Source organism: Heliconius melpomene, chromosome 4 (assembly GCF_056956725.1).
Source record: "Heliconius melpomene rosina isolate 202511_hmr_F chromosome 4, ASM5695672v1, whole genome shotgun sequence".
Classification (NCBI taxonomy): domain Eukaryota; kingdom Metazoa; phylum Arthropoda; class Insecta; order Lepidoptera; family Nymphalidae; genus Heliconius; species Heliconius melpomene.
In genome coordinates, this window is record NC_140392.1 from 3,190,991 (window position 1) to 3,209,459 (window position 18,469).

An 18,469-nucleotide genomic window follows, 5' to 3' on the forward strand; every position below is an offset into this window, starting at 1 on the left:
CACTTTGTGCCTTTTATATAGTTAATAATAATTAAATTAATATATGTATACAGGTGATGCAGGGCTATTTAGAATCTGCTGATCTGACTGGCTTCGATGAGGACAATGAAGAAGAGTCTGAATGAAGACTGTCAAGACCCCTCTGCGTCATACTCTAAACGGTGTCACGTGACACCGTGTCATGTGTGTCATTGCAGGGAGATGCCTCGCACAAAACGCGTTTTATATTCTATTTGTACCTTGACTTAATAATGGTAACAGTGTTATATAGTGCCAATACTAATAATCCGGAAACACAAGTTTGTGTTACAAACGCTTAATAAACCACATGCAGTGTTAAGTGATTTTCCTCCAAGTGCAAATATACATACGGTCGCATTGCTTAATTATCTATCACGGTGTCGCGCAGTGTCAAGCGTAGTGTCACCGAGAGTCATAAAGTGTCGTACACACAGTGTAAAATGTACTCTAATGCCCCACTTTTCAACCCATGAACTAGCTGAGCCTAATAGTGTTTATTTAAAAATATAAAAAAAGGTTTCTGTACTACGATGAAAAATCATATGAAAGGAAATCTCTATCAACTATTTATTTTTTCTCCAAACACAGGACAATTGCATTGAATTCATAAAGAAGCAAATACAAGATTATATTATATAATTTTCATATGATTTGTTTGTATAACCTTAATTTATTATAATTTAATTCACAATCCAATCATATTTGTTCTAAAGTTATTTAAAAAAGTTTAATATAAGATACAGTGTAAAACTAAAAAAATATATATATTTTTTTAAGTATTGATCTGAATGGACATGCTTTTATTTGTTTCTATATGATTCAATTATTATAAATAACCAAAAAAAATCTTATTTAATTAGATATTATTACCCTCTATGTTATTTATTTATATATATAAGAAGTATGGCTGTGTGAACATTTTTGTCTTTATTTTATGTAAATTTTTTATACTTATTTATATTTCTATATATTGAATTCATATTATATATAGTTTTTGTACACGGATTAACGGAAATTTGATACTTTTAATATGCTAAGGTGCTGGTAGGATAACACTATATGTGAACTTACAATTTTCCAATTTATTATTCTAATTTTGGTGTGTTTCTCATTTTTATAACTTATTAAATATAGAAATAATGTGCGCTAATTTTGAATACCCGAGTTAACTTCAGGTTAAAGTAAAAAAATACACAAAAAGAAACAGGCAAAGTAAAATTAATAAATAAATACATATAATAATAATATTGATTGAATATAGACTGAATTACTGTTGATTTTACAATATTACACTATGTTGCTGAATGTGAGTAAATTAATATAATTGTAAAAGTATTATCTCACAATATATAATCATAGTTAAAAATTATAAATATATACAAGATAAAAAATGTACCTCTTTTTATGACACAGCTGCTGTGAAACTAAAATTTAACTAATTTTGTTTTTATACTAAAAATATATATATATATATATAAGGCAGTTATCATAATAATATAAAAAACATATTAAGAATATTTCTCACATATTTTAATAATTGAATAATCAATTGTTGTACTGTTTATATCAGCGGCTGTGTTATTATAATAGAGTATTAAATAATTATAATCAAAACTTATAAAGTTGAAGCAGAATGAAGTTTATTTTTCAAAAAATATAACTAATATGTATGTATAGTGACATATCGTTATCTTATCGTGTATGTACATTGTACAGTACAGTCCGCGAGGCATAAGCTGAGCCTTTACGCTTCACAGACTGTACATATACGCAACACCGTCCTCGCGCAACTTACATATCGCATCACCTCCGTTACTTCATTCTAAATGCTAAATTTGCTTCTTCATAATGTTTATAATTTCAACATCAACAAAACATTTAGAATAGTACAAATTCCATTTATTTATTTTTATTCTTTCGTAAACTTACCTAAATAAGGGAGTGTAAAACCATGTCTATATTAACATTTCTTGTAAATAGATTAAATTACAATCCTAAACGCAATATAGCTGTTTCTTGCCATTTTTTTAATACGCACATTTCTGTTCTATATCTAATTGATATGGATTTAAGTGTCATATTTAAAATAGTCCTTGAAGTTAATTTTAAGTTCCCCAAGTATTAGTAAACTTTAATGCTTAATAATTTCTGATAACTTTTTTTATTGTAAACACATTGTGGACATGGTTTTATAAATTAGCCAAATATACAAACAGATTATTTACTTGACAATTGACATATAATTTATCTGTCTTTATAAAAATCTTTTAATTTTCTGGTACATTTTTTTATATTCTAAAGTTGGTTTTTCTTTGGGGTTTATTAGAATCAGTTTTAGTAGAACTCTAAAGTCGCATAAAATATTTTAATTTCTATTAAAGGGCCCTGAGTAGATTTTATGTAAATTGATATTTGTTCCAACATTAGTATTATTTTTGTTCAATTTTAATTAACATAAGTATAATATATTATTTATATCCGCCTTAGAAAAATATGATGTATTCCACCTTTGTTTCACCCCAGTGGTAGCCTTAGCAGTAGTAGTATTGATTGATTGAATAGATGCAGTTTATTTTATAAGATATTCATTCACAGGCATAGTTTAATAGAAAAAAGAGCAATATATAATTATTTAGCATACAAAAAACAATTTTTGGTGAAAGTGTAAATATTAAATTCATAAATATTAATAAAATAATTTTTGTATCTCATAAGTGGATAAGAAAATAAATTTCAGATTCTGCTCGATTCCTGTTATTTTGTAATTGTTTAAGGAAATTGTTAAAAAGGAATGTCTGTTGGTTCTTGTATCTGTAAATATTTTATCATTTTTTATGTTTAAAATTTAAATTAAAACTCTTGTGAAATACGTGTGAAATAAAGAACTTGTAATATATTGAATTGGTATTTTGTATTACCCTTATTTCCCTAATTACATATAGTATGAGAAAATATCGTTATGGCACTGTTTAACAAAATATTACAAATATTTTGCTAGTAATTTTTCTATATAAAAAAATAACTTGTAACTAAGTAAACGGCTTTATACGCTCAGTACTGCGACATCTGTTCCTCGTACAAATAGTGTGGGCGGTAAGTCCTTGCTCAACACTTCCAGCCACGACATGAAAAGTGCAGCCGAGACCGAACCCTGAAATATTACAGAAATACTAGTAAATTAGCTTCATCACAGAAAGAAAAAAATACTTTATGCATTATATCTGAGTTGTGTTCACGGGAAGAGAAAACCTCGATCATTTTTTACCTTCAATTTACATCTGATATTTGGTCGTAAGGTTGTCGCAGGGTTAGGGTTAGGGGCATCAAGACTGAGGCCCTCCTATTCCACGGCCCGCGTAGGGGTCCCCCCCGTAATGCTACGCTGCGCATCCAGGGACAGGACGTGGAGGTTCGGACTCAGATGAAGTATCTGGGTCTGACACTTGATGGACGGTGGTCATTCGCTTCACACTTCGCTCAGCTTGCGCCGAAGCTAGTAAACGCTGCTGGGGCCCTCGGCAGGCTTCTGCCGAATGTCGGAGGGCCAGATTCTCCATGCCGACAGCTTTATGTCGGCGTGTTGAGATCCATGGCTCTGTACGGTGCCCCTGTGTGGGCAGACTCTCTCAACGTTCGCAATAAGACCCAATTGCGGAAAGCGCAGCGTCTCATAGCGGTGAGAGCAATTCGGGGGTACCGTACGGTGTCCTGGACGGCGGCAACTCTCTTGGCAAGCGATCCGCCTTGGGAATTACAGGCGGAAGTGCTTGCCAGAGTTCATGCTTTCCGCACAAGCGAGCGGTCGCGAGGCGTACAACCATCGTGTGAGGATGTCGCACGGATCAGGAGGAGAGCGGATGAAGCCCTGATTCGGCGATGGAGGGGACACCTGGGATCTCCGGCGGCAGGCCTAGCAACAGTGGAGGCAGTTCGCCCACACTTGGATCTCTGGGTTAATAGGAGGTTTGGTGTCCTGACGTTCAGACTGGTGCAGGTTCTGACGGGGCACGGTTGTTTCGGTAAGTACCTGCATCAGATTGCACGTCGGGAGATGTCGCCGGTGTGCCATGAGTGTGATGCCTCCGTGGATTCGGCGTATCACACTCTGGCTGAATGCCCCGCTTGGGCCCCACAACGCCATGCCTTAATGGCGGTAGTGGGTAGAGACCTCTCACTGGCCAGTGTGGTAGGGGCTATGCTGGACTGTGAGAGGAACTGGTCTGCATTGGTCTCCTTCTGCGAATCAGTAATCGCATTGAAGGAGGCCGCGGAGCGGGTGCGCGAGTCCAGCTCGAACGCAGACTCGCTCCGCCGCCGTAGGCCAGGGGGTAGAAGAAGGCGGTATGCGCATCTTCTACTCCCCCTACCCTAGAGGAGCTACCGCAGGAGGGTCAGGCTGATCTTCCTGCAGGTTATTGCGGATGCCCTAGGGCACCCTGAAAGCGACGATGGCCTGCAAAAGGCGGGCCTTCCACCGAGGCGTCGTAGTAGTATGCGCGAGCGATCCTGCGGCGTCTCATTTCGGTGGAGAGGGTTCCCGCTGGGTTTTAGTGGGTAGGATCGGTTTCACCGGTGAGTCCCACAGTACCGCTCATCCGTAAGGCACGCCTTCCGTATGGGCGGTCTGCGTAAATGCATTTCCCAGCGAAAAAAAAAAAAAAAGGGTTAGGGGCATGATTAACACTCGGGGAATGAAATACTTAATATCTTAATTTCTTCGCTCTGGTGACAAAGCAAAGCGCAGCGTTAAGTTACGCCAGCCAACACGCAACGCCTCAAGAATTTGGTGGAAAACGGGAAGTCTGTTGGCATTAGGTTCCCTCTACCTGCTCTGTTATGTAAGGGATATAAAATTTAAATATTTATTTTGTATTTTTAAGTTATAATAGGCGTTATTCATATTAATATTCACCAGTCTTGGATACGGCAGCGACAATACAATTAATGACGCCATGTAGGACTGCTCGACGAGGAGTTCGCGCAGACGCAAGTAGCGATTAGTTTTCATTTCGAGGCGTCTCAGTTCAGCTTCCATTATGAGGGTGTCTGCAATTATATATAGTTTTATATAACATTACTAGCGGCCCGCTCGCAGTTTCACCCGCGTGAACTATGTTATTATTAATTTCTGTCTCCATGACTACGTCCTAGTGATGTCCATGCAAAATTTAAGACTCCTAGCATTTGTAGTAACAAAGTTTCATACAAACTTTCGACCCCAAAAACAACAGCTTAGAAGTCGAATATTGCAAATTCCCGTCTTAGCGAGCACCTACGTCCTATAAGTAACTCCTATGCAAAATTTGGGATTCCTAGCACTTGTAGTTTCTGAGATTTCGTGATGAGTGAGTGACCTTTCGATTTTATATATATAGAAGTTTACTAAATTATTTTTAAGTAGTATGATAATTAATTACTAAATTACTAATTACTATTTTTTATTCAAACTTGAAAAAAATATTTAATATTCTGTTGCCCACGCTCCGTTCAATCGAGACATTATGTGATGAGTGGCGGAATTCTACACGGCGCTTTTTGTTTCCAGAGCGAAGGGATAAAAAAAAGAATTGTTTTTCCAAGTTGGAATCAAACCCTCAACCACCGTGCGACTGTAAGCACGGTGGTTGAGGGTTCTAAATTAATGAATACAAACCGCTGCTACTGTCGGTGCGGAACTTCCGTATCACCTGGTTGAAGAACTGCACGCTCGCCTCGAGCGGCGGCTCGTTGAGACCTTGAATCATTGACAGCGAAGAGTATTCGATTCGAAATTTTTGCAGCAACGCTTTTATACTGAAATTATTATTTAAACGCTATTTACAGTGATGTTCAAATTAATTGAAAGTAATGTTAAGAAAATAAATTGATTCTATTTTTAATACATTATATTTATAAATCAATTATATGTATTGCATTGGTATGTGGCTCATTAGTTAATTACAAAAGTAAATACTATTTTTTTTTAATTTTCTTTCATTATTACGCTTCGTTGAAATGTTGTTTATACGTAATAAAAAAAAAATTGAGCGCAAGGGTTGCGATTTTGCAACAAGCTTGCGATTTTAAACTCGACAGGTTATGGGTTTCATTCCCATTCGAGGCAATGAAAAATTCATTTACACGCTCTGGTAACGAGGCAAGCGCGGCGTTGGGTTCTGTTAGTTGACACGCAGTCTCCAGAATTCATCGGAATGTGGGAAACGGAAGTTTCTTAATGGGAACGGCCTTAACACTAGGTTCCCAGGTTCTGTCGGTGTTGTTGTGTATGTGTACCAAATATCACCTCTCGCAAAACTAAAATTAATATTAGTTTATCTATGTTCTAGTTCTAAACTGCATTTTGTCTAATCGCTTTCTAAGTACCTACCTCTTTAATAATATATTGATTTAAACATTAGCATTAATAATTATAATGCTTTTGTAAGTAACAATATCTATATATATAAAAGGACTTGTCCTCACTGACTGAGGTAAGACGCACGCACAGCCGTAACCGCTGTGCGTAGAAACGTTAAATTTGGACAAAAGTTTACTTTCGTAATCTGGACATCCACTAAGAAGGGATTTTGAAAAATTTTAACCCTAAAGGGGTGAAATAGGCGTTCAAAGTTTGTATGGAAGAAAATTTAAATCGGCACCGATTCTTATAAAATTTGAAATTTAGATTTTTAAAAGTATTTAATTGAACACGTATTTCATCGTTTTCTAGAATTCTCGCCCTAAAGGTGCAAATAAGGGGTTGAAAGTTTGTTTGAAAAAATCTTTAAAACGTCACCGATTTTATAAAATTTGAAATTTAGACTCTTAAAAATATTTCATTGAACACATGTTTCATGGTTTATTGGAATTCACCCTTAAATACGTAAGCGAAGCTGCGCGAGTCCGCTAGTCGTATTATAAAATATATTCGAATTGTTATTTGCTCTCATGAGTTTTCCACATAATGGTGCTTACTTCTGCAAAAAGGTTGCATCATTAAAAAAATAATTAACAATTTTAAGTACAATATTGATGAACATCGTGTACACTTGAAAGAATATTTGCCATATTCTATACATTCTTCACTATTCGCTATATTCTCTCTACATTATATCCAATTTTGTCCTTCACTGTATATATCTGCTGGAATGCGTAACATAACGCCGTTCATTGCCTGCCTAAAGGGCCTAACACATTTCCGCTAATGGGACTTCAACCCACATCCATAACTTCTACAGGCTGACATAACTCCACCACGCGGCTATAATATAATCGAAAATCAAAAATATAATCTATTATTGTAGTACATAATAATATAATATTATTAATAGGAGGCTGGACGAGGCGCAGAGGCACAAGCGTGCCCGAAGGTATGGGTTATTCCCACTCGAGGAAATGTATTTTTTTTTATTTTGATTTCTTTGTCCTGGTGTCTAGGCAAAGCGTGGCAATAAGTTCTGCTACTGAACACGCAATGCCTTCAGATTTCAACGAAAAGTGAGAAGCGGAGTGTCTTAACACTAAGCTCCCGCTACCCTGCCACAGGCGGGATACAGCGTGAAGTTGAAAAAAAAAATATTAAAACGAAAGTCTAACCGTCCCTCAGAAAGCTCAGGATGGTTAGAGTCGCGAGGCAGCGCATATATGCGTAGCGGCATCTTGCGCAATCCTCGCCTTGCGATGATGTAGGGCAGGAGGATACTGAGACCTCCGTCGTCGAACAGCCACCACGTGTCCAGATAGTTGTCCTATCAGGTAAGATTTTGACCGATTTAATTGTTTTGTATATATACATTTTTTTTCCTTTTTTTTAGCTTCACGATGTATGGCATGTATGGCTTATTTGTCTAGTAATAAGACGTAGTCTAGTAAGAGTACGCTCTCCACTTTTCGCTGAATTCTGGAAACAATCCTGGCGCGGAATGTTTTAACACTAATCTCTCTCTGCCTAATCTGTTACATGCGGGATACACAGTGGAGATGGAAAGAAAACTTGCGAGAGTTCCAAAAAAGGCGCTTCTTATTTAAATAAATGAGACAAATTAATCTCACGTGGCTAAACGTCAAAGGTTTGTAAACCCCGGATTTCCGCATCGCCAGGCTGGACACGAGCTGGCTCGTGGACGTTCTGTTCGACGGATCGACAGAATGAAAGGACATGGTAGTTTCCCTCGAAACCAATTCCAGTGCATGACCACTTTCTATCTCATGAACTGTTAATAACAAATAGAAAAAAAAATTATCCAATATTTTTATCAAAATAAATTTTTAATACTACACACTACCATTACTAGTGTCTTTTTAATTTAATTAAGGGTAGGCAGAGGGAATCTGTTAAGATACTCCGTTCCCAGATAATTTTTGTTGCATTACTTAAATTAAAAAGAACCTAGTAAAATATGTGCGGGATACAGTGTGAAGTTGTATTGTAATTAAGCAATATGATTTAGCAATTCCACACAAAAATTTATTGTTATTAATAAATTTTGGAAGAAAGCACCTGTATGTTGTTCAGGATGCGGCATATCAATATCAGAATCTGGGTTTAAGATGTCCTCGACTGGTGCATGAGCACGCTGGTCAGTGCTGCTGCTGGCTTCTGCTATATCAGGAGATGGTCTTCTTTTTACTGGTCGTGCAGTTTCGGGAACTCGCAAGATGGCTACGCCCAGGTGCTCCTCGAATGCTATTCTTTAATTTAATTGATATTATAAGATATATAATGATAGTAATACCTAACTTACGTATGTCAGTCCCAATACATTTCTCTGGCTTATTTCAGGCTAAGAGTCTAATAATTACTCAAATTAATAAACGGCATAATTTATACAAGTTAAAAAATCTATCGGCATTATTTATATTCTATCGGTATATATATTTTCATTTGGGCATATTTATCGGGCTTCAGGCCAAAATGAATAATTTTGGGGAAAGGTAAATATTTAATATAAAGAATATGCGTGTGACATTCGAACCAATAACCCTTAACCCCGTAGGTGCATGAGTGCATCCCAACCGCTTCATGACGGAACTATTAAAATCAGCTGGAGGATGGAGCTACTGTTTAATATTCATTAAGTGGATCCAAAGTAAATCTGTGTAAAGTGAAAAGCAATTGAGTTCAAATTGCTTGAACTATTGATAATTGGATTTTGGTTCAGTGTTTTACAAATTTTTTAAATTTCTAAGCTTCAGGGTAGTGAGCAGTTTGACCTTATATTTCGAGTAAGTATAACAGGTTAACCTAGATAAACGTCTAGTAAAAATCTATCTAGATGCTAGAGTAGCGCAGAATAAATAGGTAATTATTAAATACAATATATAAAATTAAACATTTGTAAAAAAATATAATATGAAATGTGTCTGTGACGCCAGTCGTGGCTTTGAGACAAAAGTGTGTTTGTAAACGCGGGAGGATGGGTGGGTAGTTTCGACTCCCACTCGAGGAAATGAACAATTTAATATTTTCATATCCTCGCTCTGGTGTAGAGGCAAAGATCGGCGTTAAGTTCTACCACTCTTTTCAGTTCTGTTGCTTCTTCGAATACTGGAGGCACTTCGATTTTCTACCGTATTGTGGAATCAATATTCTAGAATACGGTGAAAATAGAGTGTCTAAATACTAGGTTCCCACTGCCTACCCTGCTAGGTGCGGGATACAGCGTAAAGTTGACAAAATAACTTACTGTAACATCCTGACATACGTCCTAAGGCTGGTGTGGGGACAATCAGCCCATCTGTTCATGTATCCAACGAGCATGACATTAGGCTTCAGGTGCCCCAGTCCGGTCACGTTGATAGCAGTGTGAACGGCGTCTTCGAAGGACAGTCCATCAAGTACTATAAAGAAACCACGGTCTTTCCGCGACCGAAGCCAATCTTCACCAGACTGAACACGACCCAACCGTTCCATATTGGATAATGGCATCTAAAAATAATTTGACTCATATTTAAGAAATATGTTAAACACACTTTGCTTATATTAAATTGAAATTAAAATAAGAGATTCTAACATTTTAGTAAAAGTAATTTAATTATTATTTCCAGTATCGAAACATAAGTAGCATGAGCATATGACATTTTCTGAATTGGATTTTAACTTTGAACAGATAAAATAAATAAAATACTCTTTATTGTACCATAGAAAAGACACATATACATGTATTTAATACATAGAACAGTACAATTGGCGGCCTTATCGCTAAGAGATCGATCTCTTCCAGGCAACCTTTGGGTAGAAGAGAGAATACATTGTCTGAAAAGGGAAGGGGTGTACAGAGCTGATATCTAGTTTTACACACGCACATACATAAATACACAAATACATACATACATACACACAAACTTTTTTTGGTAATAATGGCAACTTTTTTGTAATATCTTTGGGGTGGGCACCAGGCTTATTTGAGGTGGGCACGCCCCACTCATTTACTACGCACTTAATAAGTATGTATAAGAAAGAACTACTTCATTGATATCGGCGACGATCATGAAGGAGCCATATTTGGTTATCAGATGTCCCATGTCGAGGAGCGCTGGTCGGAACTTCGGAATGCCGGCGAGCACTAGCAGTTGAGGATTGTAGGTCTTCGTATTTTCATGTATATGTGACATCTGCAGTAGAGCCGATACCGTGTCATTGTAGCGCTGGGCTTCTGTACTGCTTCCCCAATTTACCTCTAAATAAACATAATATTTGGAATTTTTCTGGCAATTATAATAAAATTATACCAGTCGTGACCCTGGGGCACAGGCATACGACTTTAAACGCGATAGGTTGTGTGTTATATTCCCACTCGAGGAAATATAATGTTTATTATTTTCATTTCTTCGCTCTGGTAACCAGTGAAAGCGCGGCGTCAAGTTCCGCCAGTTCAGAATTCGCCGGAAATTGGGGAATCTAAGTGTCTTAATTGGAACGGAGGGTCTAAGCACTAGGTTCCCAGGAGCCCTCTGGAAATAAAAAAGGGTACATATTTAAATTAGAAAGTTGGAACAAGTATTATAAAAATTGTACCTGGTTTTCTGTACAACACTAACAGGTATAGTGTTATAAAAACAAAGAATGTGAGCAACGCCATCGCCCAGCTGATTATCAACATTATTATAAGGCACATTAAAAATCCAGCTAGAGATAGCCATGTATTATAGCACTAAAACATAAAATAAACCATAAAAAAAATTAGTAATTAGTAAAAAAAGATATCTTTTATACTAAATACATGTATAATCATATAGTAGTAGAATGTGTACCTGAAATGTTGGTCTCCAATTGATGGATTTGATTAAACCCGCGTGGAATGTGCAAAAATTAATAAGCGCATATGATGCCAAGTAGAAGTTTGTTATTAACGGAGCTATTGTATTCAAATCCGCTAAAAATATAAATATATTAAATTACTATTTTACAAAGGAAAGTAACTCTAACAATTTTTATTTAAATTCAAACCAATTAGCAAAAACATGAGTGAAACTAGAAAGGTAAGCACGTATCCGCGGTAGGGCTCGCCGTGATTGCCGTAGGGCTTGGAGAAAAAGATGAGTCCAGGGTAGATGCGGTCCACGCCCAGCGCCTGGATCAGCCGCGGGACCGACAGCAGGTTCGTCAGCGCCGTTGAGAGGGTCGCCGCCCAGCATCCCGCATAGATGAGGGCACTCGAGTGAGCCATTAATTGCATCATCTAAAAAGTGTAATATTTGATAAACATTGTGTTAATGAGTAGCACAACAATAATGAGAGTTTATTGGTTCGATTGACCAAGATGATGGAGAAGACATATAAAAATTAGCATATTAAAGAAGTACAATGAAGTTATAAAATAAAATATAATAATCTAATAAAGATACCCCATAGCTATTATGCAATCCATAGTGACAGTGTGGCTTGCAGGCGTCGATGGTACCCGTCGCCACGTCAGAGACGTCCCCACTGGCGTCGCGGAGCGCCCCCACGCCGCACAGTGTCGCCATTGTAAGGTAGCTGCACATGGATATGCCCAGAGCGAGCAGAGTACCTTTAGGAATCGAAGAAGCTGGATCCTATTTCAAGAAATAAATAATAATTTTTGGGCTTAGTAGTACTAGGCTTATAAAATTTATAGACCTTTGTGTTTCTAAAAAGTTAAGTTTATTTGATGTTTTATTTATTTCCTTATATATAATATGCATTGCTATACAAATCTAAAAAGTCTATAACACAATTTTTCTATATAAGTTCCTATTAAATAGATAAGAGAAAAAAATAATTGCAAATGAATACCTTTAAATCGCCACATATATTTGCACCAGCCTGAACACCCGTAACGGCGGGAAAATACATAGCAAAAACGCTAAAGAAATCGTGCTCTTGATCCTCACTTGACCGAAAGTCTGGAGCAAGATTTGAGACTGCAGTTTTTACTGGACGATAAACAAATAAAAATGTGCAATTTATCCTAATTATATTATATTACGTTTATATATATATAATATACTAACCACTAAAACCTACAAAACCGCGTGCTCTTTCCAAATTACTTGACGGGCCCATGCAAGCACCCAATATGTAATTTAAAATAGCTATTACAATTATTACTACTAGAAAATTCTGTGAATAAAACATATTTTATATTACAATAAAATAAATTAAGAAACAAATTAATTTAAATGTGTTAGGTTAACCTGTGCTTTTGTCTCCCAATCCATGCCAATAGCACAGATTATGCACATTAGTAAAAGAGCGAAAGTGCCGACGATGCGCACATCTGTCATTCCATTATCGATTATTTTTAAATTGAAAGATCTTAACAGCTCATTTAAGGATTCACAGAATCCTATAGTGTTCATGCTAGCCGCGACCGCGTTGGCGAACGCAAATATTATGCCTACGGACGCGCCGAGCTCTGCGCCTAAAGACCTCGAAACTATATAATATACGCCACCTGTAATATATAGATATTATTATTATTTGTGAGACAAACGTTTTTTTTTTCAGCTTCACTCTGTATCACGCTTATAACAGGGTAGACAGAGGAAACGTCTGTTCCATTCTGTTATGTGTTAAGGCACTCTGTTCCCTTCCCGTCGAATTTTTGAGGCATAGCCCAACGCCGGGCATTTGCCTTAGAACTAGAGCGAAGAAATAAAATTATTGATAAATAATAATTCATTCACCCGAGTAGATTTTTATTGTATGAAAAAAAATATATTATAAATTTTTCCCTACCTCCTTTTAAAAGGCCGTTAGTGCAAATCGCGCTTAGAGAGAGTGTTGTAATAACACAAACTACTTCCGAGAGGAGAATGATTAAATAAGTGAGGCAGATGCCCGCCTGCGCAACTATCCACGCGATGCGCAGGAACAGCATGACTCCCCAGATGTTCAACAAGCATGGTATTAAAACCCCCTAAACAAAAAAATACTTATGTTATTCTTACATTTTGAGAGTCTTCATAGGATTTAATTTTAGGAATTTCATTTAAAAATCAATTATTCTAGTAGAGTACTGAAAAGATTAAATCACTGCAATTTGGTCTAAAAATCATAGTAGAATACCTGAATCCATCCTAATTTGATATTATATGTGGTCAGTTCTGGAGTGGGTTCAATATTATGGTGTCTATTAGCATCCTGAAATGTCACAAGCAGTAAAGTATAAGTGTCCGGCAAAAAGAATATATAAGCTAGATCAGATTTCTAATTATAATTTTAAGGCCAGTCTTGGCTCAGTGACACAAGGTTGTGACTGTAAACGCGACTGGTTGTGGGTTTGATCCCCACTCGAGGAAATAAAATATTTATATTTCCATTACTTTGCTCTGGTTACAGGGCAAAGCGCGGAGTTCAGTTCCGCCACTCAACACGCAACGCCACCAGGATTACGCGGAAAGTGTGTCTTCTTAACCTGCTCTGTGCGGGATACAGCGTGAAGCTGATTTATTTAATTTTTAAGTAAAATACGTATATTCTTTATGCTGAGACCTTAATATTAATATTAAAATTTAGTCCCAGCAACATTTAGATCAAGGGTTGGCACGTTCTCACCTCATCGTGTAACGCTGAAGTGGATATCAAAGAGGCGCCTACTTCATTTTGATTTTGAGGCTCGCTGAAACTCGCGCTTGCTGGATCTACGGTTATAAATATATGATAATTAATGCACATATTCCTTAGTTTCAATGTCAAGATTCATTAAAATTCATGAATATTCACCACTCCTCTCGAAAGATACGAGATTCGCTTGGAAATTCATGTTTTGAATATGTTATGCTCAATTTTATAATCCAGACTAATTTAATACAAATAAAAGTAAAGCTTTTAAATAAAAATTTTGTAACGCGCACAACGAGAGTTCAGACAAGTAGTGATAAAACACCACTAGCAATTTGATTCCTTTAGTCTGTCCTCGTGTTACAGATGGAGGAACATACGTACGTGATGTGATTCTCTTTCATTGTTTATAGACATGTTACACTTTTATAGATTTTTTTTAGGGTTCCGTGCTTAAAATGGTAAAAATGAAAACTTTATAGGATCACATTGTGGTCCGTCTCTTTCAAGCTTTCTATTCATGCATCAATTTTGAATGAAAAAATCGAGAAATAGGTTAGATAGATATTTTCCGTGGACCTTCAGTTATGAAATTTGGCACGAAGAGAGTAGGTACTTATAATATAAATAAAGGCAAAAATCCGAAAAGTGAAAATACATAGATATGCCATAGAAAAAATAATTACAAACTTTTATTTGTAGAACTTAGGTTTTAACTTTTATAAGTTGTATTTCTTGTTGAGTCCGACTCGCAATTAACCAGTTTTTTTTTCATACATTATATCAACAGTTTCTTTATAAAAGTTTACCAATTAATCTCAATTGTGTTTAATTATAACTTGATAGTGCAAATTAGATCATGTTAGAAGAGCAAAATTTTAATCGTTTACTTACCTTTACTGACTCTTACAGTAAGCCTTTTGTCTGCACTCATAACCCTATGCAATATTTATTGTATTTTACATAAATAATTACTTATTTATTTATCCAATAACGCCATACTGTCACACAGACATTTCTGATTTCGTTGAAAATCTTAAACAAAAATCATTTAAGCATTACAATTATGCAGAACTTGTCAATTAATATTTTTATAGACAAATCTTAGCTTATATTATTAGTGTAATATTATCTATATATATAAAATCGGAAGGTCACTCACTCATCACGAAATCTCAGAAACTACAAGTGCTAGAAATCTCAAATTTTGCATAGGAGTTACTTATAGGACGTAGGTGCTCGCTAAGACGGGAATTTGCAATATTCGACTTCTAAGGGGTTGTTTTTGGGGTCGAAAGTTTGTATGAAACTTCGTTAATACAAATGCTAGGAGTCTCAAATTTTGCATAGACGTCACTAGGACGTAGCCATGGGGACAGAAATTAATAATAACATAGTTCACGCAGGTGAAACCGCGAGCGGGTCGCTAGTTATTTATATTATTAGTTCAAACGCATCTTTTATTTTCATTTGTTTTCTACATTATTGGGTGTTGTTCTTAAAACAAATAGCTAGGTAGCATTTTTTAAATGAAAAAAATCTATCTATCTTAGCACACAGCGACAATGTCTGTCTGTAAACACAATGCGCCTGGTTGTTGGTTCCATCCCGACTGGGGTAATTTTAATTTCTCCGCTTCACTAAGACGAGGTATTTCGAGCAAGGTGTTCAAGGTTGAATTCGGCTGGAAAGTGGAGAACAGCGTGTCTCAATAATAGTTTCTCTCTGCCTTCCCCGCAATGCATAGGACAAAGCAATACGCTAGAAGAAAAATACCGGTAAAAATTAGTGGTTTATTTATCCCAAATAATTTAATTCCCATATAATAACAGTAATGAACGAAATTATATATTTGTCAGAGGAATACTATTTCTTATTTTCTATTGAGGAATTTAATAAATGTTATATATAGAAATTAGAAAACTGAATCTACTAATAGAAAAATAAAAATATTCATTTGATATATATAATATTGTTAGAAAACGGAAGGGGTTAACGTTTTTAAAATAAACACGATAAAAATTCATACCGTCTATATGTTTCCAACGTACTCGGACAGTGGTTCCACGTAATTACAATAAGTGACATGCATCACTCAATAACAACACTACACACCAGATACCTTCCAATCAGGGCGTCCGCTTACGAGCAACTGTTCTCGTTTGACACAATTCCACTGCTTTTATTGTCTTTTTCACCTAAATCTACCCACATTTATACGAGTACGCTTACAATACGACAAAAATCTTATAAGTGAATTTTATTATTTTATGCAGTTATTAATTCATAGCTAGCTTCGATTGTCGTGGAAATATTTCTATCAATGCTAGTAAAAACCATAATGTACTTTTACCAAAGATCCGTTCCGTCGAAGTGCTTTGGGACATGTCTGGTTAGAGATAGTTGCGAGTTTAAGATCTAATCCTAAGAAATTATTATATTAAAAATATTTTTGTTAGTAAGGCATATCGCAGCGTTAAATTACGCCGGAATTAAAGTAAGAATGGGTAATGAAAGTGAAACAATCAATAACAGTTTACAATTATATATTTAGGCAAAATATTGTCTTTCAACTAATATGTAATACTTATGGCATGTGTGAATATGGTTTAAAACTTTACAAAACTAAAATTAAGTAAATAAATAATAATTAAGTAAATAAAGTTAAGACTGTGACTCACAGGTGATGTATGGTATACCTATATGAAATATAAAATTACTATCTATTTTATAAGAAATATAAAATTATTACCACTATATCAATATACAAAGCTAATTTTATTTTTAAGCACTATTAGTTTAGGTGGTAGACTTGGAAAGTACTTAACTATAATATTAAATTTATATAGTTATTTCTTATATTATTCTTACATACATTAAAAGTTTAAACATTGAATTATATATAAAAGATTTAAAAATTATTTTTTTATTCCTATTTATCTTTGACGTTTCGGTAATTTAGTTTTTTATATTTAAAAAGTTAAGATAAATTAATTAAGTATATAACATTTAAAATAATGTCAATTGTTTAAACTAAATGACGTATTTTTAAGTTAAAATACTTCTAAGTGTCTTTAATCATAATAATAACAAAAATTTTGGTTACATTAATATCTAAATTTTCTACGTTACGCTTTGGCTTGGTTATCACACTTTAAAAAAAAATATAATAAAAAAACAAATAAAATATAATAACAAAATCATTGAAACTGCAATTGGACGTTCAGAATTCACATTTAGGTAGATTTTGAAAACTAAAATGCAAGATTTTTTATATCATTTTAAATTAAACTTCAACTATTAATTAATTTAAATTGTTCTATAGATTAATTTATAATGAAATCCATATATTGTCCCAGCAATACTTATTATTCACTGGCATACACAGGGAAAGAAACGAGCAAATGGAATATTTTTTCGTTAAGCATTTATATAAAATTAATTAATATTTCCCAATTGTTATTTATATAACACTAAATATTTCCTATAAAGCTGTTTTTCTATTATAATTATATTTTACGTATGTTTTGTACATCGCAGCGTCTCTTACTACTATATTCGATATTTTTTTAGTAATTACCATCGAAACCTATATTAATTCTCACATTCATTTGAGTCATACATTTACTTAGTCAACTTACCTTATAAGTATAAAATAAAATACTATAACTTATATAAGATTCAATATATCCTAAAAAAATATACCTTTAAAAATGTATAAGAAAATTTGTTACAAAATAAGTATCATTATAGATTAAAGCTAAAAAAAGGTGATGACAAATGAAGAGTAATAAAGGAAATTGGACGATATTATGCAAATAAAATATTATAATATAAGCCTAAGCAATACAATGTTTTTAAAATATTGCATAGAATTTATACATATTAATTGTTTTAATAAAAATGTTATAATAATAAAAAGCTATGCTTTTAAAATATTCTAAAATATTTCTTGATAGACCAGCATTTGCTTTGTAAACAAAGAAAACGTTTTTGCATCTGGAATAAGCAATGGTAGTGTCGATTATTTTTTAAGCACTATAAATAATTATTTATTTAATACATTTTAGTATTTTGCATAAACTTGTCCAATTAGATCCAGTCTAGATAGGAACAATTCAGTCAAAAAAAAGAAAGGAAGAGATAAACTGACCTTAAGTACTATAACAAACACAATAAGATAAAACGTTAGGTTTTTAGTTTTTGATCAATTTATGGCTTAAAATTATAAACTAGAATTGTATTTAAGTAGAGATTTATAATTAAAAGTGGCATTATGAATAGAATGTGAGCACAGAAGTGTGGTTCCCGCGCACGAACAGTACGGGCGGCAGGTCCCGGCTCAGCATCTCCAACCACGCCATGTAGAGGGGCGCTGACACGGAGCCCTGAATGAATTAGAATTACTTGTTAAAATGATTTCTTTTATAGCTTAACTTA

At 34.8% G+C, this 18,469-nt stretch overlaps 3 protein-coding genes across 8 annotated transcripts in view; 1 reads left to right on the top strand and 2 right to left on the bottom strand.

Moving 5' to 3' along the window:
* Positions 1–2,922, top strand: part of Ptpmeg2 (Protein tyrosine phosphatase Meg2) — a 51,043-nt gene extending 48,121 nt beyond the window's left edge. For all 3 annotated transcript variants that reach the window (XM_085208163.1, XM_085208162.1, XM_085208164.1), the window contains exon 15: positions 54–2,922. In XM_085208163.1, coding sequence (XP_085064289.1) covers positions 54–125 — 72 coding nt within the window. In that variant the 3' untranslated portion in view covers positions 126–2,922. The remainder of the gene's footprint in view (positions 1–53) is intronic.
* LOC146539452 (bumetanide-sensitive sodium-(potassium)-chloride cotransporter-like) lies at positions 1,908–16,199 on the bottom strand. 4 transcript variants are annotated; one of them, XM_085208160.1, is made up of 20 exons: positions 16,059–16,199; positions 14,924–15,064; positions 14,024–14,109; positions 13,535–13,609; positions 13,205–13,385; positions 12,661–12,920; positions 12,478–12,586; positions 12,260–12,369; positions 11,848–12,039; positions 11,450–11,681; positions 11,254–11,375; positions 11,018–11,153; positions 10,468–10,679; positions 9,687–9,928; positions 8,501–8,691; positions 8,053–8,213; positions 7,597–7,748; positions 5,675–5,814; positions 4,934–5,067; positions 1,908–3,172 (listed from the first exon to the last, which is right to left on the bottom strand). In XM_085208160.1, exons 2-20 carry the CDS (start codon positions 14,961–14,963, stop codon positions 3,065–3,067), a joined length of 2,883 nt encoding a protein of 960 aa, XP_085064286.1. In that variant the 5' UTR covers positions 14,964–15,064; positions 16,059–16,199; the 3' UTR covers positions 1,908–3,064. The 4 variants fall into 4 exon arrangements, with proteins under 4 accessions (XP_085064286.1, XP_085064284.1, XP_085064287.1 ...); XM_085208158.1 differs by having other exon boundaries at positions 12,260–12,399; XM_085208161.1 differs by lacking the exon at positions 4,934–5,067 and having other exon boundaries at positions 12,260–12,399.
* A 359-nt stretch (positions 16,200–16,558) lies between these two features.
* The window catches only part of LOC146539453 (bumetanide-sensitive sodium-(potassium)-chloride cotransporter-like), a 31,846-nt gene continuing 29,935 nt past the window's right edge, over positions 16,559–18,469 (bottom strand). Inside the window, exon 20 of the mRNA XM_085208165.1 lies at positions 16,559–18,417. Within this exon, the coding sequence (XP_085064291.1) occupies positions 18,304–18,417 (114 nt within the window). The 3' untranslated portion in view covers positions 16,559–18,303. The remainder of the gene's footprint in view (positions 18,418–18,469) is intronic.